We start from the raw sequence: 26,453 nt of genomic DNA, 5'->3' as shown, positions 1-26,453 counted from the left end.
TCTTGTTGAAACACCCATTTCAAGGGCATGTCCTCTTCAGCATAAGGCAACATGACCTCTTCAAGTATTTTGACATATCCAAACTGATCCATGATACCTGGTATGCAATACATGCCCATATCATGATGCTTGCACCACCATGCTTCACTGTCTTCACTGTGAACTGTGGCTTGAATTCAGACTTTGGGGGTCGTCTCACAAACTGTCTGCAGCCCTTGGACCCAAAAAAGAACAATTTTACTCTCATCAGTCCACAAAATATTCCTCCATTTCTCTTTAGGCCAGTTGATGTGTTCTTTGGCAAATTTTAACCTCTTCTGCACGTCTTTTATTTAATAGAGGGACTTTGCGGGGGATTCTTGCAAATAAATTAGCTTCACACAGGCGTCTTCTAACTGTCACAGCACTTACAGGTAACTCCAGACTGTCTTTGATCATCTTGGAGCTGATCAATGGGTGAGCCTTTGCCATTCTGGTTATTCTTCTATCCATTTTGATGGTTGTTATCCATTTTCTTCCACACGTCTCTGATTTTTTTTCCCTCCCCCCTCTCCAGTCAACTTTTTAATCAAACGCTGTTCTTCTGAACAATGCCTTGAACGTCCCATTTTCCTCAGGCTTTCAAAAAGAAAAGCATCTGCTGGCTTCAAATACTTGAAGAGGTCATGTTGTCTTATGCTGAAGAAGACATGCCCTTGAAATGGGTGTTTCAACAAGACAATGACCCCAAGCACACTAGTAAACCAGCAAAATCTTGGTTCCAAACCAACAAAATGAATGCCTCGCAGATGTGAAGAAATCATGAAAAACTGTGGTTATACGACTAAATACTAGTTTAATGATTCACAGGATTGCTAAAAAAGCAGTTTGAACATAATAGTTTTGAGTTTGTAGCTTCAACAGCAGATGCTACTATTATTGTGAACACCCCCTTTTCTACTTTTTTTTTTTTTTTACTAATATAGCCCAATTTTATAGCCTTAAGAGTGTGCATATCATGAACACTTGGTCTTGTTAGATTTGTGAGAATCTACTGAATCTACTGGTACAAAAATTCAGCAAATCTTTGAGCTGCAGACTGAAGGATGATTAATCCAATCCAGGTTTTTTCCATTATTGGTTCACTTGTGGGCACTTGGACAGATATGCAAATATTCTAGCTTTTTCTCGGTTTTTGTGAAATCATCAAAAAAGATGCAGCTTGTGTTTATCACCTTCTTTTAGGATTTATGACTTTATAACCATATTATGCTGCTCAAAGGGTTTTGTTTTTACTTTACCTATTTCTAGACATAATTGTGCTGTTTTCTTGGAGGTACAGAATTTGCAGGTGCAGTGACAGATGAGCCTGCAATGAGTAAAAAAAAAAAATGTAATGGTAACAGAAATTACAAAAAGAGAAGAAAAGCCCAGAAACTGCAGAAGGTTAATCTGTTATCAAGTTAGAAACCAAAGACCTGTCGGTTCGGTAAATTGGTGAGAATGTGCATGCATTTGTTTGTCTGTACGTGTCGGCCTGCGATACATCGCCAGTCTGTCCGGGGTGAACCTCACCTCTCGTTCAGTGACCGCTGGGATGGAGTGAGAAACTAAGGGCTTTAACATGTGATGGGGTCAAAAATCCACTGTGTTCACACAACAAAAATCACATTTAGAGCAAATTTCTGTGACTGTTGTTATCGGAAGAGGATCTTATCAGTGTATTCAAATACAAAATACACCTTTCCATTAAAGGAAAAGAAAACTCACTGATAAAATACATCTGGGAAGATAGACTGTGCTGTAAGCTAACAATTGATGCATATAAAAATAAATAAATAAATAAAATATAAGGAGGAAATATATTTATTATATATAATATAATAAATAAAAATAAGGAGCTCTTACAACTGAAATATGGCAGGCGGATCACCTTAGTATTTCTTGTTGTTTAATGCTGACAGATAATACTGTATTTCTTGTCTTTCTGATGCCTGATTCTGTTTTTTCTCTCTGTTTAAGGTGCAGCTCCATCCAGAGATGGGTGTGGTATTTGTGCTGGAGATCTTTCTGTCCTGTCCACCAACAGCATTTCCTGTATATTTGCTTTGTGAATTGTTCTGTAATTTATGTCTGTATCATGGCCCAAGCAGAGGGTCACCCCTTTGAGTCTGGTCTGCTTGAGGTTTCTCCCTCAGAGGGAGTTTTTTCTTACCACTGTTGCTCTGGGGGTTGGTAAGGTTAGACCTTACTTGTGTGAAGCGCCTTGAGGCAAATCTGTTGTGATTTGGTGCTCTATAAATGAAAAGAAATTGAAATATCTGCCTCCGAAAGTCAGAATTCATCCATCATTGATGATTTCATAAATGCTGCCATTAACACAATTTTAACCAATCAGAAAATATCCCCTGGATTGCTTGTGGAATGCTGTGACATAGCATGGCCACAGACAGCTACACATCTGTCGATACTTTTAAAAGCCAACTTAAGACTTTCTTTTTTACTCAAGCGTTTGCTTAGCTTTTAGGCTGCTCTGTGATCCTATGTTATGTTTTATGTTTTTATGTCTCGGCCATTGTCTGATGTTTTGTGTGGTGTACTCTGCTTTTATGTTGTGAAGCACCTTGTGGCTCTTGTCTGTGAAAGGTGCTATATAAATAAAATTTACTTACTTACTTACTTACATGGTGAACACATGCTGATGTAAATACCGTCATTTTCAGATTATAAACTGCTGCTTTTTTCCACACACTTTGAATACTGCGGCTTAAACAATGATGCGCCTAACTTATGGATTTTTACAGGCCTTTCTCATACGTCGAAATACGTCAGTTGATGCTGTCTATTAATTGCCTGAAAGCTGCGGTCCTCATGCTGTGTAAATTCACACACACAATAAATATAAAGTTTTACCTGTTAGTTGTCTGAAAACAATTAAATCCTTGTTGTGGATGAAGAAAAGTCCCTCTGGCACTTTGTGCTGCAGGCGCACCTCCCGTCAGAGCAGCCAAGTTGAAAATGTTACAGCGCCTTAACGTCTCATTTACCACAGACACCAGGTGATCCTGGCCACACGATGACATTATGTCATGATGCACAAAGAAAACAAAAAAAGTTAGAATTACCGGTACTCAGTTATGGGTGTGGAGCAGCTGGATGACGTGCACATCAGAAAAACAGCATTTACGATACGTATTTAATTAAAAGTTCCAAAAATCTTTCTGGATAACCAGAGGTCTCAAACTCATTCCAGAAAGGGCTGAGAGGGTGCAGACTTTCTTTGTAACCAGCCACTCCAACAGGTGATTTCACTGATGAACTGATTCCACCTGCTCAAAGTGATGCTAATCAGTGAAATCACCTGTTACAAAGAAAGCCTGCACCCTCTCGCAGGGCGACACTAGTGGAGTGTTGAACCTCTGTGCCCATGTGATGTCACACATCACTGTTATAGCAGACAGCATGGCCATCTGCTGGTGGCTTTAGACCCACCATACAAAAACACTTAACTTTAACATTAGCGATCACACATGCCTACAACTTTTCATATGGGCTCTCAGTATCATAATCTACCAACCCATTCGTAAATAATCAGTGAGTTTTCTTTTCCTTTAAGCATATTTCCATGTTGCTACTTCAGATTGTAGAGTTTGGTGGGTAAATGGAAACCCGAGGGGCAGGAAGGAGGGATAGATTGGGAGAGAAATGCCTGCGTGAGCTTGAACCCCTCAGCCACACACGCCCCCTGTAGTTTGTCTGTTGAATGTAATAAAATAACCTCATTTGTGAGCTTTTTATGTGAGCTGGGAAGTTGCACTGAGGGTTAGGCTGAGTCTCAGTTCTACCTCTTACCCCTTCCCCTCTGTTTTGTGCGGGCACGAGAGACAGACGGGTGTCTCAATTCTCTTTTTGGAGCGAGGCGGAGGGGTAGGCGAAGGGCTTCAAACCCGTTCAAATGGAGTGAATCTGGATGCGCACGCCGTTTGGAGGGGTAGGAGGAGCTTACTGCTGTCTCCACAGAAACAAACATGGTGCCGAAAGAGCCGCACAAATGAAGCGGCTTTCATTACAAATTACACTGTTTAGAAAGTTATAGCTTGTCAAAAAAACTTTACAGGCAGTTGTCTATGACAGCAGCGTGTCTGCTGCTGGATGCATGTTGTGTATATTGTTGTTCTGATGAATATCGTAACTTCGCTCGTGCGCTGAGGTGTTATAATGCAGATACACACGAATGCTATGATAAGACACTTATATCTCACAATGGAGAAAATCATGATAAAGGATAAGCAGGTTAATTTGTATGTTCATAAATCTTTGGATAATAACGCCCCCTGCTGTTGGATTTCAAGGTCTGTAACACGTGTGTGTATTTAGTAAACAAACAGGGAGCCCTGAACACACTCGTCTCCTAATAAGAAAATGAGGCAGAAAATGAGAAGAAGTTTCATCAATTGGAATAAGTTGGAAAATATCTACACACATGTATATGTGTAACACATAACCTGACGTCCTAATAAACTGATATTATTTGTCAAGGAAATATCTAAAGGAAACAGGGCTGGATGCAAAAAAAAAAAAAAGGGAGAATTTGAAAAAGAAATATCAGGTTAACAGAACTAGATGCAGCCCAAAACATACATACAGGTGCCAGTCATATAATTAGAATATCATGAAAAAGTTGATTTATTTCAGTCATTCTATTCAAAAAGTGAAACTTGTATAATGTATACATTCATTCCATACAGACTGATATATTTCAAGTGTTTATTTATTTTAATTACTAATTAATTACAAATCTGTCAGTTAATGATTAATCAAACCATATTAATTATTGCTATTATTGATTATTAGTATTATTAACATTAATTAATTACTAATTAATTCTTAATATTATTAATTATTGTTATTATAAATGACAAATCAATTAAATTAATTACATGACATGATTGTGATGTGTCGAAGAAATCTGCGACTTCTTCTATTTCTTTGCATTTACGCAGAAAGGGCAAGAAAATAAAAAGAGCAGACAGACTACTGCACAAGTTGCATTTCGGTTGCCATGTTAACAAACAGTGAAGACGGCAGTCTGAGACTGGCAGTTTTCTTCCCCCTAAGGCGGGGGGTGGTCTCAACTCATAGGGCTAGGAGGCTACCCCTGTCACCTTACGCCTTGTTTAAAGGGGTAGGGCACATGGGGAAAGAGGTACAAAAGACAATTGAGAGATTGGGGTAAACGTTCCGTTCTGCAGGTGCGTCGTCTTCACACGTGCATGTATTAACATTCATACCTTAGCTGGACTGAGCAGCTCCACTGGAGCAGGGTGTCCGTTAAAGGCCAAACGTATGAATAAACATATCTTGTTTCCTCTCAGTGGTTAAGGGTCTGTTGGCCTGCAGCCTCATTGGGTGTCATCGCTGGCGTGGCCCTGAATCTGTAGGGCCGAGTCATTGTGGTGAGAACCCAAAGGAACATGCTGCTGGTGGGTGGCGAATGGATGGAACCCTGGGCCTCATTAGGTGCGGGACGCCTCCCACTACGATGCACCGCACCGAACTGGAGCAACTGTTACCGGCCGAAAGCACGGTGGAGCAGACGAGTTCCTCCTCAGACGGTCAGGGAATGATTTCTGATTGGTCAGTCACAGATATTTATCACTGTTGCCATGGCGACTTTTCGTCTCTCTCAGTGTCAGTGATACACATTGGCTGGTACAGTGAGGACAAGCCGTTGCTGTTGCTATGCAGATGGGAAGCTGCTAATTTGGATACAAAGACCCGTTAGAAAAAGGAGCCATTAGTGATCATTGATGCCCACCAAGGTAAATCAGTGCGACGACTTTAAGATGAGCGGATTTGTGTTTGAGTGGCACACTGGTGCACATGCTCTGGTTTCAGTCTGCATTCATGCTAAAATCTGTCCTGGAATGCTCATTATCTCCACAGTAGCTAAAAATAAATATGAATCGCAGAACTAACCTGTTCAGAACTGGATCTTCATTGAAGCATAACCACAGGTTTGAAAGAAAATATGTGAGAAATTACACCAAAATAAATACAGCGTTAAAATAACATTTCTGTTGCGTCTCGCACTCTGTGTTGTGCTGTGATTTCTGTCTTCCATGTTGAAAAATGTTGTTGCCTGAGATCTTCTAATGCAGATAAACCATAACCATACATAAAAACCTGCTGTATGGTAATAAGAATCTAAAGACAATGTCACCAACTCAGAATTATCCAATGACGCAGTGGAGTGTAGCATTAGCCAGTATTTCTGTGAACAGCTCTTTGAGTCTCAGTGAAGTTACTGAATTATTAGCCGTCTCGGTTGGACTGGAGACACAGTATTCAAGGGCATGAATGGAATTTTTTTTAAAAAAATTCACAGACAATATATTAAATTTGCATTGAATCATTATCAAATTACAGACTAATTGTACCAGCTTGACTTAATACTCACTGGAGTACTGGACAGAAAATAATTGTGAACTCGCTCTAATAGTATTTTCTTCTTGAATTAACAGCTCATACAGGGGGAAAAAAACTGGTGTTTATTTCTTCCAGAATGGTCTCAGAGCTGCATGTGTGTACTTGTTTGTGTTTTCAGGAGTCCATCCACAGTGTGAAATGGGGTCCAGGAGGTCAGATGTTGCTTACTTGTGCCAAAGAGGAGATGGTGAAGCTTTGGGCCGGGTCCCGACTCTCAGTCTGACTCAGGCGCTGGATCCGGTTGGCGCTGCCTGCAGACGATCCGAAACCCCTTCTGTGGTTAATGGTGTGGCCTGGTGCAGCCTGCCTGGCCATGGCTACAAAACCCTCAACATGCTGGCCATGTATGTTCCTAATAATGGACACTTCATTGATTTAAGCTTTGATGTTGTGCTCGACTTTCACAGCTAATACCCGCTGCTCACCTTCACCCGAGTGCATGCGAACGTGAACTGACTATGTTAAGCTCGCACCTGCAGGAAGAAGCATGACGCCCAGTAAGACGGTGAAATACAGAAGAAATACAAAACTTCAGAAAATTACAACCATGGATAGAATTAGTGGCTGGGGGTCCTATGTTATATATCAGTCCTACAAATGTCAGATTTTTGTGTGCTTGCCGCATAATGCAGAAACAGAAACACTGAACCACAGTGAAAATTAACCACTCACACAGGTAGGCTGTAAATGATGTTCAGTTAAAGCCTGTTTACTATGACACTCACCAATTTATTAGGTAGATGTAAATAAAGCTAATGAGGATTATAATAGTAATAATTCAGCTTGAGACTCCGGTGAGGGCGGGTCGCATCTCCTCCTCTCTCCTCTATCTGCTCCAATCTTCAAAGTCCCTACTTCACAAGCTGTGAGTTCTTCAAACTATATTGGATTAATCAATCGAATTGATCAGCTGGTCTCTGAACGCTATTGACACCTTTTTTTTGTACAAGAAGATCAGGGCCGGGGGAACCTGCGTGCCCGGATGGAACCTAACCTGCAGGCTATGTTCTTGACGCCTGGGAGACTTGGCTAGTCGCATGCTTTGCGCCTTTCTCTGTCGAGGACGTCGAGGATTTATTCATATTTGGATTCATAGTAGGAGGGCTGGGTACTTATTGGCTTATGTGCTGCCCTGACCTACCTGAAGATTGGCAAGACGGCTGCCGCCAAAACCACGACCCCTCACTTGTCCGTCATGATTAATGAGTTTGCCAAGGCGATGCATTCTCAGACTGCATTAACCCTTGAACTCAGACGCAAATTGGATAACATCTCAGAGCAAATGCGTGCCTTGCAGGAGAAGGTGAAGATTTCAGAGGCTGGGGAATTTTTCATAATTGGGTTTGGTTTGTTCATGTGAAACTGTAAAAGTATTTTTCACTGCTCAACCACAAACATGGCAGGCTTAATCAGCCTCTGAAGGATAAAGTGCCCATTGTTTATCCCCAGAAGAACTTCTGTGACCTTGGAAGATTGGCTGCCTCCTTATCTTTCTACTCCAATACACAAGGACAGACAGAATCACACATGGACAAAGACTGAAGCATGCTCCACTTTCCTTCTACCTCCCCTCCTGCCCCCCATCACACACCCCATCCCGGCCACCGCTCGCACCACCCCCTTTCCCCTCCGGTGGCTGCTGCGGGTTTTAGCTGCGGCAGGCCCCCGTTCCCCTCAAGCTAGTGGCCGCACGACACCAGTTGCAGCATCTACCACACACTCACAGCCTCAATTTGGAAAACGGACTGTTTCAAGTTTAGTGCACATAAACAATGTCAATATATGTGTTGTCTTAATTCTGATGTGTGCCATTATTACGGTAAAAAAGTAATAATTGTGAATTAATTGCTGTTTGTCTGTGGAAATTGTGAGTGGGACGTAATCTGTTGTTGTTGCATTGTAATGACAATGACAATAAATCTCATTCATCATCCAATAATAATTATAGATCTCTCCTAATGAAGGTTATAATGATAATAATACTACTAATAAAAAAATCCTCTCCTTAATGAGATTATAATCATAATAATAATAATAAAAAACCTCTCCTATTGAAGGTTACAATCATCCATCCATTTTCTGTACCTGCTTACTGCATTAAGGGTTACGGGGGGCTGGAGCCTATGTCATAGGGCGTGTGGTGGGGTGCACCCTGGACAGGACTCCAGTCTATCACAGGGACACACATTGAAAACCACACATTGAGGGTTATAATGATAATAAAAATAACAACAATAAAAAAAAAACCTCTCCAAATGCAGATTGTAATAATAATTGAGTAATATAGTAATTAGTAATTTTTTTCTTTCTTTTTCTTCTGCTTGTAAAAATTGGTAAAATTTGTAAAAACATTGTAACTGTTGGAATGGTCTAAGCAGTGGGTCTCCCCTCTGAGTCTGGTCTGCTTAAGGTTTCTTCCTCATTAAAACCAGGAGGAGTTTTTTTTTTCTTCTTACTGCAGCCACCTGTGTTCTTGCTCTGGGGGGGCTGGTGAGGTTAGGCCTTACTCGTGGGAAGCGCCTTGAGACAGCGTTGATGTGATTTGGTGCTGTATAATAAATGAGGATTCTAATGTTGAGTTTTGGTGTTGGTTTGTGGCTTCAGTGGCTGTCATTGGAGAGGCCATCCACACAGTTTTGTTTGTTCCTTCTCCAGTCACAACCACTTGATAGAGTGGAACACAGAGAGACTTCAGTAGACATAAAGTCTCGCCTCGCGATTGCCAGAACAAGTGGAAAATTGTAGGAGGCGTGATGGCTGTTTTTTTATAGTCACTGTGCAGTCCATAAAGAAACTTTCCGACCACTTGAACCACAACAGCTGGCAGCTGGTGGTTTAAAAAATAATGAAACTAATGAGAAGTAATGAAATATTATGATCCTTCAGAAGCAATAAAATATTCTGGTAAATGCTGGTGTTGTTTTTTTTTGGGCTGTGAGTGAAACCATAATGTCTGACAGAATAAACACTCAAAAGACAAAGACTCATGTGAGACTTTGTTTTTCAGGTGCTGCCAAAACGGTCTGGTCTCAGTCTGGACTGTTTCCGCAGGACGTCTCCAGCTTCCCAGGCTCCTGTTTCTCTGCCTCAGTGGCATGGTGGGAAAACAAGGCCAAACCAAGATTCATGGTACTGTCTTCACCTCCATAAAATAATTAGAAGCACTGTATGTGGAGAACATGCACCACAGCGGAAGGGTTATAAAAGATTATTATTATACATGTTCTACACTTCCTTAATACTCACCTCAGAATATAGTACAGACTCAAATCATTTCACCAAGTTTTGTGAAAAAGGTTTCATTAGTAAATGTTAGAAGTGTTAATCTCACAAGTGCCATCCATCAACAACAGCTTTCTACCAAGTGGTAGTTAGAGGTACTGCAGTTCTTCACAGACTGTAGTAGGTTGTGTTTGACAGAGCAGATCCACGGTGAGAGCTGACAGATTGAGGTGTAAGAATGCAATTCCTAATCATCAATGCAAAGTGAAAACATTGCTCCATGTCATCATGCCTTTATTTGAAATTCCAGTGAAGAGTTTGCGTCATCATTTCGTGTCCATGCCTCCTCTTTTATAAACATCAGACTTTGTGCCGTCTGGCACCTCATGTAGATCACAGATCTCTGAGTTGAATCAAATGGTGGCAGACTGTGAGATCAGCAAATATTCTGTCCTTGACTAAAGAATTGATATCGTGATTACATTTGTAATTGACACTCTGACTAATAGCTACAAATAAATAAAAGTAAGTCCCTTTGGCTGCTCCCTTGTTTTCACTGGTCGTTGCAGCAGATCTGAGGTGGATCTGCCAGAATGCCCTGATGCATTACACGGAGAATGGTATGGTTTGAACTTGGAACCTTCCGCACCGGAAACAAGTGTACCTAACCGCTTGGCCACCACCCCTGCTGACAGCTACAAATAACGGAATAATGAAATAATGTCGTGCATTGAGTGACAGATATGTTTTGTAAGTTATGTGGACTTTATTCTAATTATGATGTCTGAATGAGATCAAATAAGTGACTTCAGTTTTGTAACGTGTGCAACCAAACATCGGCCATGATGCTGAAGATAGAACAGGAAGTTGAAGTCACTGGACTGGCAACAACCTTGGCAACATGGCACAAACTGTCGGCAGTGTTTTGTGTAGGTTCTCACCTCTTTGGCTTTCTGAATGTCGCTGTGGTTGTGTTGCAGTCTTCACGCTGGTCAGAAGATGGCGCCATCTGCGTTTTCCTGCTGGAGGGTCACATCACACCATCAAAAACACTGGCCTTCAGTCCCGACGGACTGAGCCTGGCATCTGGAGGAGGTGGGAGGCCTCGTGAACATCTGGTCCCTGCGGGTAACAAATACTCACCATCACAGATAGGGGCGCCAGCGTAGAGCAGAAGGTTAAACACAGTGTGCATGGAGGGGAAAGAACATAGACTGTAGAACATAGACTGGACAGAGTCTGCATGACGTCACCCATTGGTTTTCTATAGAGACCTGGAACAACCAAAACGACCCCCTTTTTCTGGGAGTCGCCAGTGTGAGAGCCCCGCCCACACCAGTTCACCATGAACTCATTAATGCATAAAAAGGAGGAGTGTGTGACGAAAAAAGCCTCAACACAATTTCAGTTAAATTATTTCACTGGATTAGCACCAAATCACAACAAAGCTATCTTGAGGCGCTTCAGACGAGTAAGGAAGAAGCAGGAAACAGAAAAACCAGAACACATGCGCCTCTTTCTCAATCCGAACCACCAGTTAACAGCTAACCTCGGTTTGGGTACTGATCTGTGTATAACACTGGATTACTCATTGGCCAATATTTTTGAAGCAAATCGGCCGCTATATTACCACTCTATTGTACCACTCCTGAGCGGTCTGTTCTACTGATCTTTAACCAGGAGCACGCAATTTTATTCTTTGTGATTTTGCTATTCTTTGCGTTGTTGCTACAAGCTTTATTAATAATACAAGAGCAATCAGATTTCTGCTGTGCGCTAATCCGGACCCGGATCACCTTCAAAATTTAATGGAGTCTTCTATGTCCTAATATGTATCCGTGGTGAAAATTTGGTGAGAATCCGTGAAGTAGTTTTGACGTAATCCTTCATAGCTTATATAAAGTGAAACTTGATCCAGATCATCTCCAAAATGTAATGGAGCCTTCCATGGCCTAATATGTAACTGTGTTGAAAATTACGCCAAAATCCTCAAAAGTAGTTTTGATTTAATCCTTCAAAGCATACATAAAGTGAAATCTTGATCCAGAATCTGGATCCAGATCACCTCCCAAACTTAATGGTGTCTTCCAAGGCCTAATATGTGTCTGTGTTGAAAATATCATCAAAATCTGTGAAGTAGTTTTGATATAATCCTGCTAACAGACTGACAGACAAATAAACGCAGGTGATTTTATGTCCTTGGCGGATGTCACTAGGTTGAAGTTCATAGAGCTGTGTGTAATAAATATTGTCATTTCAGGAAAAACCGACTCTCTTGTAGCTAGTTAAGTGGTGTTTTATTCTTCCAGTGCAACTATGAAAAAAAAATCCATGATTGCGTCAGTATCCATCATGAATTTTGTTATTCATCCACTTTCGTTCTTGTTTATTTTTGTTCATAATATGGTGTGTGTGCGTGTGTGTGTATATATATATATATATATATATATGTATGTGTATATATATATATATATATATATATATATATATAAAGCTTGCTGATGATTACACAACACTTGTATAACCTTTGATTAAAGAATCATAGTTTTTAGAATTGAGTATTTGTCCCAGTGAGATGTTTTGAAAGAATAGAAGGAGAGAAAGTGTCAAAGTACTAAAAGAAAGAAAGGAAATAAATAGCTAATCATTGCAGACATAGATTAGGAGGGATGGCGTTTACATTAACTGGAGAACAAAAAGAAGGAAATGAGAGAATCAGAATTGGAATGATCTCCCTGCATCAATAAAAGTCAGATTCTGTAGAAACTTTCAAGTCCAGACTTAAGACGCACTTATTTTCCCTTTATGCTTTTTACTCTTTAATTCATTTTATTAGTAAACAGAGCGTGCTGCGGCCTCAACTTCTAAATTCTGGGTCTTTTAGTGAAGTTTAGGGCTAGTGGCCAGCAATCACCTTAGTATTTTTTCTTGTTGTTTAATGCTGACAAATTATACTGTATTTCTTGTCTTTCTGATGCCTGATTGTTTTTTTTTTCTCTGTTTGAGGTGCAGCACCATCCTGAGATGGGTGTGGTGTCTGTTTCTGTAACCCTCCTGCCCAGTGCACCGGTGCCATTTCCTGTATATTTGTTTTGTGAATTGATTTGTCAGTTGTGTCTGTATCATGGCCCAAGCAGAGGGTCACCCCTTTGAGTCTGGTCTGCTTGAGGTTTCTTCCTCAGGGGGAGTTTTTCCTGTGTTCCTGCTCTGGGGGTTGGTAAGGTTAAAGCCCCTTTCACACCGGGGCTGCTTCAAGTTGTCGTGCAGCATCATGACGATGCCACGTATAAGCAACCCAGTGCCAAGATGACGTAGCTCAACTCCACAACAGTGCGAGGGACGCAAAGGGACGAAGTGAATCAAATGCCAAAAATTAAACGATTAATTTTTTTTGCTTCTTGTGATTGACGCAGAAATTAAGTGGTTTCAGCACAAATCACGGCAAAGCGACGTACTCAACGTGACTGGAAGCCACACCCTCACAATGCAACGTTACCCGACGCCAGTTTATGATTCCTGCTGTGTTCCATTGTTCCCGAAGTATAAATCACGCAGGATTGTTTTTATACCGTGTACACAATGCAGTAAAACTACACGCTCAAAAAGAACACAGACAAAAAAATGCTGACTGCTGCTGCAGCTCCTCACTCTTAAATTCTCTCACAAATGTGTTTAAATAAAGTCCATAAAAGTCCTGCTCACAGACTGACTGTCAGATACAGGACATGTCCACATCAAGTATAACTCCAGACATCTCCACGTTTACTCACGGGCGGTTCATTCGTGCGCATGCAGCTCACGGTCAAAGGAAGAAAGATAAACTATAACAGAAATCAGAGCTCAGACCTGCAGCTCAGCACAAGAACAAATATAAACTAGAAGAGAACTCAGAGTGCACAGTTGCAGACAAACTGCACTCTGAGTTCTCTGTGCAGAGAACCTGCAGGCTGCGTCCTCACGTCCTCTCTGCCCCCTGCTGCGCGCACCTGACACAGACATTCCTGCGTCGTCATGACGCCACAGGAAGCAACTCGAAGCAGGTCTGGTGTGAAAGGGGCTTAAACTTTACTTGTGTGAAGCACCTTGAGGCAACTTTGTTGTAATTTCGCACTATATAAATGAAAATAAATTAATTAAATCAGCTCAGTTATTATTCCAATTGTTGACGTTCTAATAAGCTGTCTGTGTGCGGTCCACATAACTTTGAGTGGTAAGTCAGCCGCCAGTTTGCTTCAGTGGACTGTACGGAGTGTGTGGGCCAATGAGCTATCCAGTGTTGTATGCAGATCAGTGGGTTTGGGTGTTTATTAATTCTTAATTTGGGGGAGTGTGAGGTGGTTCTCGTATAGTTTGCTTTGGTGTGGACAATAAGAGCTCTTCAACCGTATATTTCCTCATGCATTAAGTGAACCAACTGACAGCTGCTAAAAGGGCTAACACTGTTAGCATACAATATTAAATCAGACAAGACTGTACAGAGACATCTGCGATGATCTGTTAGGGTGTTCCTCTGCACAACAAGACAGATTATAACAGGTGTTTGTAATAAAACATTTCCAAACCAGACACAAAAACGAGCGGCTCCATTTCGGTAGAAGACTACGTGAAGAGGAGTCGCTGGACCCAGCCGCTGTCACTCAAAGCACCACGCCCACAATTATACAGAATCTTATTAAACTAAGAAGTTAGGAAAGAAGTTATGTTGGAGGAAACTATCTACAGAGACCAAAACCATTTTTTTTGTACCAGGGTGTAAACATGATTATTTTTACTTTAAAGTTGAATGTTTTAAAATGGAACTTCTATGAAATTTTGCTCTGTTTTGGAGTCTGCTCAAGAGGCCAGTCGTGGAACTACAGGAAAAATGACTTCCTCGGCGGGTCAAAAAGTGAGCTCGAGTGTTGCTGCTTGGAAAAGGAGGCCAGGTTTTACACTCCTGCTTATAGAACATGATCGTGTGCATTTGTGTGTCCAACAGGACGGCTCAGTGCTCCAGACGGTGGTCGCCGGGTCCGGGGCAATCCAGAACATTGTTTGGAGCCCAGATGTGGGTGTTGCAGTCTGCTCCAACAGGTCAAAGGTCAGATGGTCTCCTAAGTCTGTGATTCTGTCAGCTACCAGTCATTCTTTGTTTGTTTGTTCTTGCTGGTTTTGTTTTCGTTGGCTCACGGCTCAGGTGAGTCTTCATTCTTATTCTTATTCTGCGTCTGTCTTGCGGCTGGTCTGTTCTGATATCCAGGATTGGACTGAAGTTAATACCCACAAACCCAAGCTTGAATACTTCTAAAATATGTACAGAGTGATTGTTCTTATTTATTTTAAAGGCTTGAGTTGAGTAAACTAAATTGTTTAAAGTCTGCCCGTGTGTGACGTACGTCAGTGGTGGAATGTTGGCGGTGTAAAGCCGCATCTCTCACATTTCTTCTTCCATCAACACTAAAAATAAAGTGAACATGTATTAAATTACTGTGATCGCCCAATGTTTTGTGTGTTCCGTCTTGTCCGATTTCCAGGACGTGCTGGTTGTTAACTGCTCCAAGAGTTCATGGTGTCCAATCATGTGCTCGCCACCTGTCGAACTGCTCTGAAGAAGCAGGGCATCGTGGGCCTCAACATGGCGCCCTGCATGAGGGCCTTCCTGGAGAGACTTCCCGTCATGCTGCAGGAGCAGTACGCTTACGAGAGGTAGCGCGTTCTCATCGAATAGAACAGGTTGTCAAAAAGTGAACATTTAACCTTTAAAAAGTTATTTTTTTAAATGGTCAAATTTGGAACAGATGTGAAAAAGTGAGGTGGTGTTCACTATATCCACCTATCGTCCATTATATGGACATGATGTTGGTTATTTTTTAGAGCTTCATATTGGCTGTTGTGCTGGGCCTCAGCAGCAGCCCCCCCCCCCCCCCCCCCATGTATATATGTGTATACACACACACACACACACACACACACACACACACACACACACACACACAACCACACACACACACACACACACACACACACACAAAGCAACAGTGAAGCAGATGCAGTAACGACACGATGCTAAGGACTCAGACTTGAGATGTGTAAGTCAGCTGCAGAATTCATCTACTGGGCAAATTACCTCTGGGGAGCAATGGTGCCTGAACAGGAGCAAAATGGTGCCAGGAAACCAAATCAGTTGATGCTGAAGGCAGTGAAGATGGTCAATTTGTAATTTTTATTTTATTTTACTTTTATTTTTAGTGAAATTTCTAAACAGTGTGAAGATGTTATTTTCTAATGTTGGTAAAAGAATAATTAAAACTTATGAGTGTGTTTTTGCTCCCACGCTATGAGAACATTTTAAATGCTTGATTCATGGATGAATGTGGAACTTTAAAAGTTGGGGAAGGAGAAAAATCACAGGAAGCAGGTCGAGCTCACTCTAGGTAAGAAGGTGCACGTTGCCATTTGCCACTGACGCTGGTGTCTCCTCTCGGTGTCGTAGCCCCACGTGGTGTGTGGGGAGCAGCTGGTGCACAGCCCCTACATGCAGTGCCTGGCCTCCCTGGCTGTGGGTCTCCACCTGGACCAGCTGCTGTGTTGTCCCCTGGTGCCGCCTCACCTCCAGCACTGTCCACCAGAATCTGGCTCCGCCGTGTGGAACGCTGCCGAGTGGGCCTGGCTGGACTGTTTCTCAACCACGGTCAAAGCGGCAGAGGCGTTGGCACGGGGCGCCACCTTCCCAGAATCCTTTTCTGTTCCCGATCTGGAGCCTGTGCCTAAAGATGAAATGACTCTGCTGATGGTGAGATGAGACTACGGTCTTTGCACATGTGCGGGGGTGTGAAGTTCAGAGGTTGTAAACACATGTCGCACTCTTGACGTTTCCAGGACAACAGCAAATGGATGTCGGATTTGGATGAGCAGATCATGTCCTGGGCCATCTCCAGACCAGAGGTAACTCAAATGTAACACCTCTCAGCTAGTAGTTTGCCTGTGTGTATTTTTCTACTTTCTCAAAGTTCTAAATGCTGTTGGTTCAGTTAGTTTTATTGCCTAAAGGAAACTCGTCATCTGTTTTCATCATTACCAGGTGTCTATGCAAACCTTAAGCAAAACAATGTTTCATCTTCAAGAGTTAGTTTTTCTGGTTTGTTTGAAATAAACTACAGTTGACTTAAATGAGTCTCAAAATAGAAAGTGTTAACTTAAGTCAGGTTAATGACAGAGTAACGGCCACAGACCAGGGGGTTTAAATGCTGTTAGATTTACTGGACTGTCATTGGTCCTCAAAAACCTTCCACACTAAAGGTCCAGTTGCTGGAGCGTGAACTTCTACAGATCTCCAACCTGGATGACCGAGAACCTTCATTAACAGATTACGTTGACTTTTCTGTGCTAAAGTCAGATTATTTTTAGAATGTGCCAGAAACATTTTTAGTGGATTTTAAACATGGTATTGGGTTTTTATTGAATGGTGTTAAGCCTCGGTCCCACTGAATAATAAAGCTCTGAATAATGAGCCACGTATGGATTTGCCAGAAATTTCAGTGCAGTCGCCTCTGCATTTTTTTTTCGCTGGCTTTATTTCTTCCACGGCTTAAAGTCATTTTGATACCAGCGATCCAACTTTTAACTTTATGTTCGTCTGTTATTGTGTGCAAAATCACTCTTTTGCGCGCTTGCATTCTGCGTAAATGCTCATCTTGAGTGTGAGTCATGCGACAGTGTGCACACACACAGCACAGCTCATCTGATCCATTATAACATGATGTTAAATTTATCATAAACATACTTTTAGAGCTGCTTATAAAGAAGGAATGAACATGCAACTGTTTTACCAAGCTATTACAATATAAACATTACAATAATTACCTTTTAAGCTGTTCCAAATACGTTCTCCACCTCAGCGTACGAGACAGAGGCAGGAAAAAAAGGGTCCAGATGAAACAGTCTTCTGTGATTCCAGAAGCTATTAGAGGTGTTTTTTCAACATCCAAACTCTGACAGAAAATGATTAATATGCTACAAAATAATTATCTTATATACAGTGCACAAAGCAGGTGGGATTGTCACAATGAAGTGCACGAGAGGGCGGAGCCAAAATAGACTGTCCTGTCCTCGTAGCTGCCAGGTGCTCGGATAATGGACTTTTAACAGCCTCGTTCTCACCACACACATGCCTCTAACATACTCGTTAGTCCTCGTAGTACCTCGTACACAAACTGCCCCACGCTGTTGTTGCTAAATTTTGAACTTTTGAATTGTGTGTGGGGTGCCACAGGGTTCGGTGTTACGTCCTTTGTTATTTATACTGTATATAAATGATATAAGTTGGGTGTCAAGATCACTGAGGTGTGTCCTTTATGCAGATAACACAACTGTGTTCTGCAGTGGTGATAATCTTGAACAGCTTCTGGACACTGTGGAAAATTAATTGGATAAATTTAAGGCTTGGTTTAACGCTAATAAATTGTCACTCCACCTTGGAAAAACTAAATGTATTATATTTGGAAATAAACTTGTACCTAAATGTAAAAGTGTAACCATTAACAATATGGAAATAGAGACAGTACAGAGAATAAATTACTAGGTGTTATAATTGATAATAAACTCAGCTGGAAACCACATATAAATTACATAAAATCGAAAATGTCAATCTATTGCCATCATGTACAGGGCCAAGGACATACTGTCACAGGAAGGGTTACTTACTTTATATCATTCTTTAACAGCACCATATATGACATTGTATTGAGTCTTGGGATAACACTTACAAATCAAATCAAATCAATTTTATTTATATAGCACCAAATCACAACAAACAGTTGCCCCAAGGTGCTTTATATTGTAAGGCAAGGCCATACAATAATTACAGAAAAACCCCAACGGTCAAAACGACCCCCTGTGTGCAAGCACTTGGCGACAGTGGGAAGGAAAAACTCCCTTTTAACAGAAGAAACCTCCAGCAGAACCAGGCTCAGGGAGGGGCAGGTCTTCTGCTGGGACTGGTTGGGGCTGAGGGAGAGAACCAGGAAAAAGACATAATGATAAATGCAGAGTGGTGCATACAGAGCAAAAGGAGAAAGAAGAAGAAACACTCAGTGCATCATGGGAACCCCCAGCAGTCTAAGTCTATAGCAGCATAACTAAGGGATGGTTCAGGGTCCACCTGATCCAGCCCTAACTATAAGGCTTTAGCAAAAGGAAAGTTTTAAGCCTAATCTTAAAAGTAGAGAGGGTGTCTGTCTCCCTGATCCGAATTGGGAGCTGGTTCCACAGGAGAGGAGCCTGAAAGCTGAAGGCTCTGCCTCCCATTCTACTCTTACAAACCCTAGGAACGACAAGTAAGCCTGCAGTCTGAGAGCGAAGCACTCTATTGGGGTGATATGGTACTATGAGGTCCCTAAGATAAGATGGGACCTGATTATTCAAAACCTTATAAGTAAGAAGAAGAATTTTAAATTCTATTCTAGAATTAACAGGAAGCCAATGAAGAGAGGCCAATATGGGTGAGATATGCTCTCTCCTTCTAGTCCCTGTCAGTACTCTAGCTTCAGCATTTTGTATTAACTGAAGGCTTTTCAGGGAACTTTTAGGACAACCTGATAATAATGAATTACAATAGTCCAGCCTAGAGGAAATAAATGCATGAATTAGTTTTTCAGCATCACTCTGAGACAAGACCTTTCTAATTTTAGAGATATTGCGCAAATGCAAAAAAGCAGTCCTACATACTTGTTTAATATGCGCATTGAATGACATATCCTGATCAAAAATGACTCCAAGATTTCTCACAGTATTACTAGAGGTCAGGGTAATGCCATCCAGAGTAAGGATCTGGTTAGACACCATGTTTCTAAGATTTGTGGGGCCAAGTACAATAACTTCAGTTTTATCAGAGTTTAAAAGCAGGAAATAAGAGGTCATCCATGTCTTTATGTCAGTAAGACAATCCTGCAGTTTAATGGTTTAATTACTGCCACCTTAAAAGCCTGTGGTACATAGCCAACTAATAAAGATAGATTGATCATATTTAAGATCAAAGCATTAATTAATGTAATTAGGATGGGTATATGCACAGGACACATTTAGTTATATGTATGTACAGTGACAACAAAGGAAATTAGAAAAAATATATAATTATTTATAATTGTGCCAGCTGTTTTTTCAAACTAATGAAGCAATTATTTGCAGGATTGGCACCTCGGTGGGAAGTGTGACGTGTATCTGTGGGGTGCTGGCAGACATGGCCAGCTGGCAGAAGCTGGCAGGAACATCCTGGTGCCAACCAACACGACGTCCTTTTCTCAAGCGCAGCAGGTACGCGGACGCCACGTGGGACAGAAAACAAGAAACCCCAGACGAGTTCTGAATGAACGACAGTCTAAACCACTGATGGCTCCATTAAGACACACGTCATAGATGTTGTTTGATCTTCTCCTTTATTTTGTTGCTTTTGGCAATGACTCTGCTTCAGTTTGCTCATTTTGTCGTTATCCGTCACTTCTCCTTTCGTCCTGCAGGTGGTGTGCGGTCAGAACTGCAGCTTTGTGATCCAGCCCAATGGGACCGTGTTGGCCTGCGGCGAGGGAAGCTACGGCCGTCTGGGCCAGGGCAACTCTGACGACCTGCATGTTCTCACAGTCATCTCAGCTCTTCAAGGTGAGCTTTCAGGCTTTGTTATGGTGACACTGTGCAGTGAGCTCATCAATATTTTTTCATATGCAGTCCTGCCCAAAAGTATTGGGACATCAGGGCCAAGCTGTTACTTATTGATCGATGCTGAAGACGTTTGAGATCCAAAGTTGAAAATCAAAACTCAGTTCAGAATGTCTGCTTTTGTTTCCTGGTATTTACTTATTTTATTTATTTTGATTACTATTATTTTTTAATCAGACAATCTAAGTTCTGGGTGAGCAAGAATATTTAGAGCGGACAGGTCTCAAAATAATCATCTAACTGAGTGCAATTTCCTCATTTTTAGTTCACACTTTCATGGAGTAATTTGTTTCTGTTGTCATCAGGTTTTGTGGTGACTCAGCTGGTGACGTCCTGTGGCAGTGACGGCCACTCCATGGCACTGACAGAGAGTGGCGAGGTGTTCAGCTGGGGGGATGGTGACTACGGCAAGCTGGGCCACGGGAACAGCGACCGCCAGCGCAGACCGAGACAGATTGAGGCACTGCAGGGCGAGGAGGTGGTTCAGGTCAGTCTGCTACAGGAGCATTTTGAAACACAGTGTGCATAAAGGTCAGGTCAACCACACTCCGTAACTGCTTTGGCTCCCACCAAGGCAGACATCTGGTCCGTTCCCACCTCTCAAAAGTAACCATCAAGCTGCTTTAGACATGTGAAACGTGGGCGTGTCCTTGTCCTTGTTTTTCTCCAGCTGCCAGGGTCATCAAAATGTGCCACATTCAGGGATTAAAGTTCTCTATTGCTATGACGCCAATTGGGCTGCCAAAAGACAGCGTTCATGTTTGAGTGTCACAGCATAGCGATGACAGCCAGCAGAGGGCAGAGTTTTACAAACATATTTTTAAACTTTTCTTTTATGAGTGTCCTCGCTGTGGTTAAACTAAACACACGGCTGCAGAACCTGCAACGCGTTAACAACAAACACTAGCGCTCTTTTCATTTTTTCCAAGATACACCTAAAATCTCTTCCTGAGTATGGTGTGACGTAAAATACACTCATAAAACCTTCTTACCTCTCAGTCAGGTTGCGCTTTCCTAAAGAAAATACAAATACATACATTAAGCAGTACAACTAATTTGGGGGGGATTGGGGTGAAAAAAATAGCCTTCAAAAAAACCTTCCAGAATGTGTCCCTGGACATCAAATCCACCAAATGTTCTGGGGGCCTTGAGTGGCTATCAGGTACACTTTCACTAAACCCCCCCGCCTCACTCCAGTGCGAGTTATATACCAAAAAAATAACGTGCATTATCACTAATGTCAATAATGACAATTTATGTAGGAGTATCCCTGGAATCAAAGCACTAAACAAAATAAAATAATAAAAATTCAACTACAATAACACACAAAAATTAAAGAGCTGGAAATACAGAAAAAAGGTGTGACTGAAATACTGAAAAAATCATGTGCATTATTAGTAGTAATAATAATAATTATTACTACTAACAATGCTACTACTAAAATAATATTACTACTAAATATAATAATTATAATAGCAGTTTATGTAGGACTTCCCAGAAAGTCCTACAAAAAAGGTGCAACTTACATATGAGTTTTTCCCCTTCAAGAGGCATTTTTCCAACTTATAAATCAAATCAAATCAATTTTATTTATATAGCGCCAAATCACGACAAACAGTTGCCCCAAGGCGCTTTATATTGAAAGAGAAAAGCCATACAATAATTACAGAAAAACCCCAAAGGTCAAAACGACCCCCCCGTGAGCAAGCACTTGGCGACAGTGGGAAGGAAAAACTCCCTTTTAACAGGAAGAAACCTCCAGCAGAACCAGGCTCAGGGAGGGGCAGTCTTCTGCTGGGACTGGTTCAGGCTGAGGGGAGAGAATCAGGAAAAAGACATGCTGTGGAAGAGAGCAGAGATCAATCACTAATGAGTAAATGCAGAGTGGTGCATACAGAGCAAAAAGAGAAAGAAACACTCAGTGCATCATGGGAACCCCCCAGCAGTCTAAGTCTATAGCAGCAAAACTAAGGGATGGTTCAGGGTCACCTGATCTCTCTCTCCTTCTAGTCCCTGTCAGTACTCTAGCTGCAGCATTTTGAATTAACTGAAGGCTTTTCAGGGAACTTTTAGGACAACCTGATAATAACATGAATTACAATAGTCCAGCCTAGAGGAAATAAATGCATGAATTAGCTTTTCAGCATCACTCTGAGACAAGACCTTTTTAATTTTAGAGATATTGCGCAAATGCAAAAAAGCAGTCCTACATATTTGCTTAATATGCACATTGAAGGACATATCCTGATCAAAAATGACTCCAAGATTTCTCACAGTATTACTAGAGGTCAGGGTAATGCCATCCAGAGTCAGGATCTGGTTAGACACCATGTTTCTAAGATTTGTGGGGCCAAGTACAATAACTTCAGTTTTATCTGAATTTAAAAGCAGAAATTAGAGGTCATCCATGTCTTTATGTCTGTAGACATCCTGCAGTTTAAACTAATTGGTGTGTGTCCTCTGGCTTCATAGATAGATAAAGCTGGGTATCATCTGCGTAACAATGAAAATTTAAGCAATGCTTTCTAATAATACTGCCTAAGGGAAGCATGTATAAAGTGAATAAAATTGGTCCTAGCACAGAAACCTTGTGGAACTCCATAATTAACCTTAGACTGTGAAAAAGACTCCCCATTTACATGAACAAATGTGTAATCTATTAGATAAATATGATTCAAACCACTGCAGCGCAGTGCCTTAATACCTATGCAGGCTCTAATCTCTGTAATAAAATTTTATGGTCAACAGTATCAAAAGCAGCACTGAAGTCTAACAGGACAAGCACAGAGATGAGTCCACTGTCTGAGGCCATAAGAAGATCATTTGTAACCTTCACTAATGCTGTTTCTGTACTATGATGAATTCTAAAACCTGACTGAAACTCTTCAAATAGACCATTCCTCTGCAGATGATCAGTTAGCTGTTTCACAACTACCCTTTCAAGAATTTTTGAGAGAAAAGGAACGTTGGAGATGGCCTGTAATTAGCTAAGATAGTTGGGTCAAGTGATGGCTTTTAAGTAATGGTTTAATTACTGCCACCTTAAAAGCCTGTGGTACATAGCAACTAATAAAGATAGATTGATCATATTTAAGATCGAAGCATTAATTAATGGTAGGGCTTCCTTGAGCAGCCTGGTAGGAATGGGGTCTAATAGACATGTGATGGTTTGGAGGAAGTAACTAATGAAAATAACTCAGAGAGAACAATCGGAGAGAAAGAGGTCTAACCAAATACCAGCATTACTGAAGGCAGCCAAGATAACGATATGTCTTTGAGATGGTTATGAGTAATTTTTTCTCTAATAGTTAAATTTTATTAGCAAAGAAAGTCATGAAGTCATTACTAGTTAAATTTAAAGGAGTACTCGCTCAGTAGCTCTGACTCTTTGTCAGCCTGGCTACAGTGCTGAAAAGAAACCTGGGGTTGTTCTTATTTTCTTCAATTAGTGATGAGTCGTAAGATGTCCTAGCTTTACGGAAGGCTTTTTGTAGAGCAACAGACTCTTTTTTCCAGGCTAAGTGAGCGCTTCTAAATTAGTGAGATGCCATTTCCTCTCCACTTACGGGTTATCTGCTTTAAGCTGCGAGTTTGTGAGTTTACCACGGAGTCAGGCACTTCTGATTTAAGCTCTCTTTTTGAGAGGAGCTACAGCATCCAGTTGTGCTCAGTGAGGAGGTAAAACTATTGACGAGATAATCTATCTCACTCACAGAGTTTAGGTAGCTACTCTGCACTGTGTTGGTATATGGCATTGAAGAACATAACAAAGAAGGAATCATATCCTTAAACCTAGTTACAGCGCTTTCAGAAAGACTTCTACTGTAATGAAACGTATTCCCCACTGCTGGGTAGTCCATTAAAGTAAATGTAAATGTTATTAAGAATGATCAGACAGAAGGGGGTTTTCAGGGAATACTGTTAAGTCTTCAATTTCAATACCATAAGTCAGAACAAGATCTAAAGTGTGATTAAGTGGTGGGTGGGCTCATTTACATTTTGAGCGAAGCCAATTGGGAATAGTAGATACTCCACAAAAATACAGTAATTTTGTTTCAAAGTGAAAATTACTCTTGATAGACGTGGTGCAAGTCCAGGAACTGCTCGAGTGCGTGTGTGCATTTCTCCGTGTGGTCAGTATGTGTTCTGCATCTCGACAAAGACTCTGAAACTGGAACACAAAGTGAACTCACTCAGCTTTTGGGTGCGTTTGTCGATGATGAATCTTGCTGTTGCAGATTCTACCTTTCTAAACTCGTTCAGGGGTTTGAGTTTGGCATCGGTGTTACAGTGTTTGGTTCGGTATTGTTTTTGTTTTTTGAGGGGTTTTTTTTTCTTCTTCTTCTTCTCTCGACCAACTTTTCTCGTAGATGTCGTGCGGGTTCAAACATTCCGCGGTGGTAACGGCTGACGGGAAGCTTTCACCTTTGGCAATGGTGATTATGGTAGACTGGGCCTGGGCAACACGTCCAACAAGAAGCTACCAGAGAAGGTGACAGCGCTGGAGGGCTACCAGGTCGGACAGGTAGGACACAAAAACCAGACTCAGGCCGGTTTAACCCCTGTTTTGACAGTCTAAACTTTTCGAGGGTTTCGTGTACACGGATGACTGGTGGCTGCTCACATGTTCCCTCTACAGGTGGCTTGTGGTTTGAACCACACTCTAGTTGTTTCTGCTGATGGAGCGATGGTGTGGGCTTTTGGGGATGGAGACTACGGAAAACTGGGACTTGGAAATTCCACGGCCAAGTCATCCCCTCAGGTACAGGCAGCACCTTCAGCTGAACAGTAAAATTTACAGACGTGCGTGTGGATGAATGAAACGTGGATTCATTAGTCAGTTTTTTCCTTCGGTAGAAAGTGGACGTGCTTTGTGGGGTTGGCATCAAAAAAGTGGCTTGTGGAACACAGTTCTCTGTGGCTCTCAGTAAAGACGGCAAAGTCTTCACGTTTGGACAAGGTACCAAACATCTAATCAAAAATCAGTTTTTTAAATCCAGTCAAGTGTTGCTGTGAGTTTTACAGATGATTATCCATAAATGGTTTGTGTTTTCTCGTTTGCAGATCGGCTAATCGGTTTGCCAGAAGCTCGAGCCAGGAACCACAACCGTCCCCAGCAGGTGCCGGTTCTGTCAGGGATCCATATTCAGGATATCGCCGTCGGCGCTGAACACACTCTAGTTCTCTCGTCCTCGGGAGACGTCTACACCTGGGGCAGCAACTCTGAGGGCCAGGTACTAATCTGTTCACACGCGGCCTGAACCCGATGCAGCTCACGCTGTTTACAAAATTCATGAGTTCTTTTTTCCATAATAACAACGTTTGGTGAACCAGTTTGTTTTTCCAGATATTATTTTAAAAAAATAAAAAAGACTTCTCTAACGTCTGAGCAGTTATCAGTCACTATGTTCACTTTTCATATATTAAAACCCAAGTTAATATACACAAGTATTATCCTGAATATAAGATGGTTTTTCTTTTTTGTTTCTTCTTCTAATCGCAGACTAGAAGTTTACTTGTCATACACATTCACATCGTAGGTGGTGAGAGAAACCCCCTCCTGCACTATGTTTTATTATCAAACATCCACAGCCGCTAAGAAAAGGCAAAATTCATAGTGTGAAGTTCAGTTTGCTCTTGGGGCTGCTGAATATTGTTTCTCTGCATTTTAGCATCATAATCACTTTTCTGCACAACTTCAACATCACAATAACCAGCATAACAGACTCGCAAATAACAGTTTTAATTCTTAACTCTTCTCTCTGGAGCCCTTGCACTCCTGTCCTTGCAACAGGGTAACCCCCCCCCCCCATTTTATTTTTTGCAATGGACCCACATTATTTTTGCTGCTCAAGCTGCATCAGGAGAGAATGCACTTTAATAAAGAGAGCAGCAAAATCACACCACATCGTGCTCTGTATACTGAAGCCTTCTACACTTTCATCATCCTCAGAACTCTGCAAACTGCTCCTCCTTACTTATAACACGTCTTTGGGGTTGAAGTACCCAGTGATCGTGCAAAAGGGGTTATCTTATAAACAGGGCCTTTATTTATTTATTGTGGTTAAGTAATC

At 41.5% G+C, this 26,453-nt stretch overlaps 1 protein-coding gene across 1 annotated transcript in view; it reads left to right on the top strand.

The window, feature by feature from the left end:
* The window catches only part of herc1 (HECT and RLD domain containing E3 ubiquitin protein ligase family member 1), a 155,674-nt gene that overhangs the window by 113,005 nt on the left and 16,216 nt on the right, over nt 1-26,453 (top strand). Inside the window, 22 exon segments of the mRNA XM_034160392.1 lie at nt 5,363-5,408; nt 5,410-5,566; nt 6,587-6,685; nt 6,687-6,737; nt 6,739-6,812; nt 9,476-9,512; nt 9,514-9,597; nt 10,671-10,784; nt 10,786-10,818; nt 14,669-14,770; nt 15,204-15,225; nt 15,228-15,374; nt 16,161-16,462; nt 16,549-16,614; nt 19,855-19,980; nt 20,184-20,322; nt 20,685-20,866; nt 24,750-24,795; nt 24,798-24,904; nt 25,019-25,141; nt 25,237-25,339; nt 25,444-25,613. Coding sequence (XP_034016283.1) covers nt 5,363-5,408; nt 5,410-5,566; nt 6,587-6,685; nt 6,687-6,737; nt 6,739-6,812; nt 9,476-9,512; nt 9,514-9,597; nt 10,671-10,784; nt 10,786-10,818; nt 14,669-14,770; nt 15,204-15,225; nt 15,228-15,374; nt 16,161-16,462; nt 16,549-16,614; nt 19,855-19,980; nt 20,184-20,322; nt 20,685-20,866; nt 24,750-24,795; nt 24,798-24,904; nt 25,019-25,141; nt 25,237-25,339; nt 25,444-25,613 — 2,330 coding nt within the window.

This window comes from Thalassophryne amazonica, chromosome 2, assembly GCF_902500255.1.
Source record: "Thalassophryne amazonica chromosome 2, fThaAma1.1, whole genome shotgun sequence".
Taxonomy (NCBI): domain Eukaryota; kingdom Metazoa; phylum Chordata; class Actinopteri; order Batrachoidiformes; family Batrachoididae; genus Thalassophryne; species Thalassophryne amazonica.
Note: the sequence above shows the minus strand (reverse complement) of the source record. Positions and strands in the feature narration are given on the sequence as shown.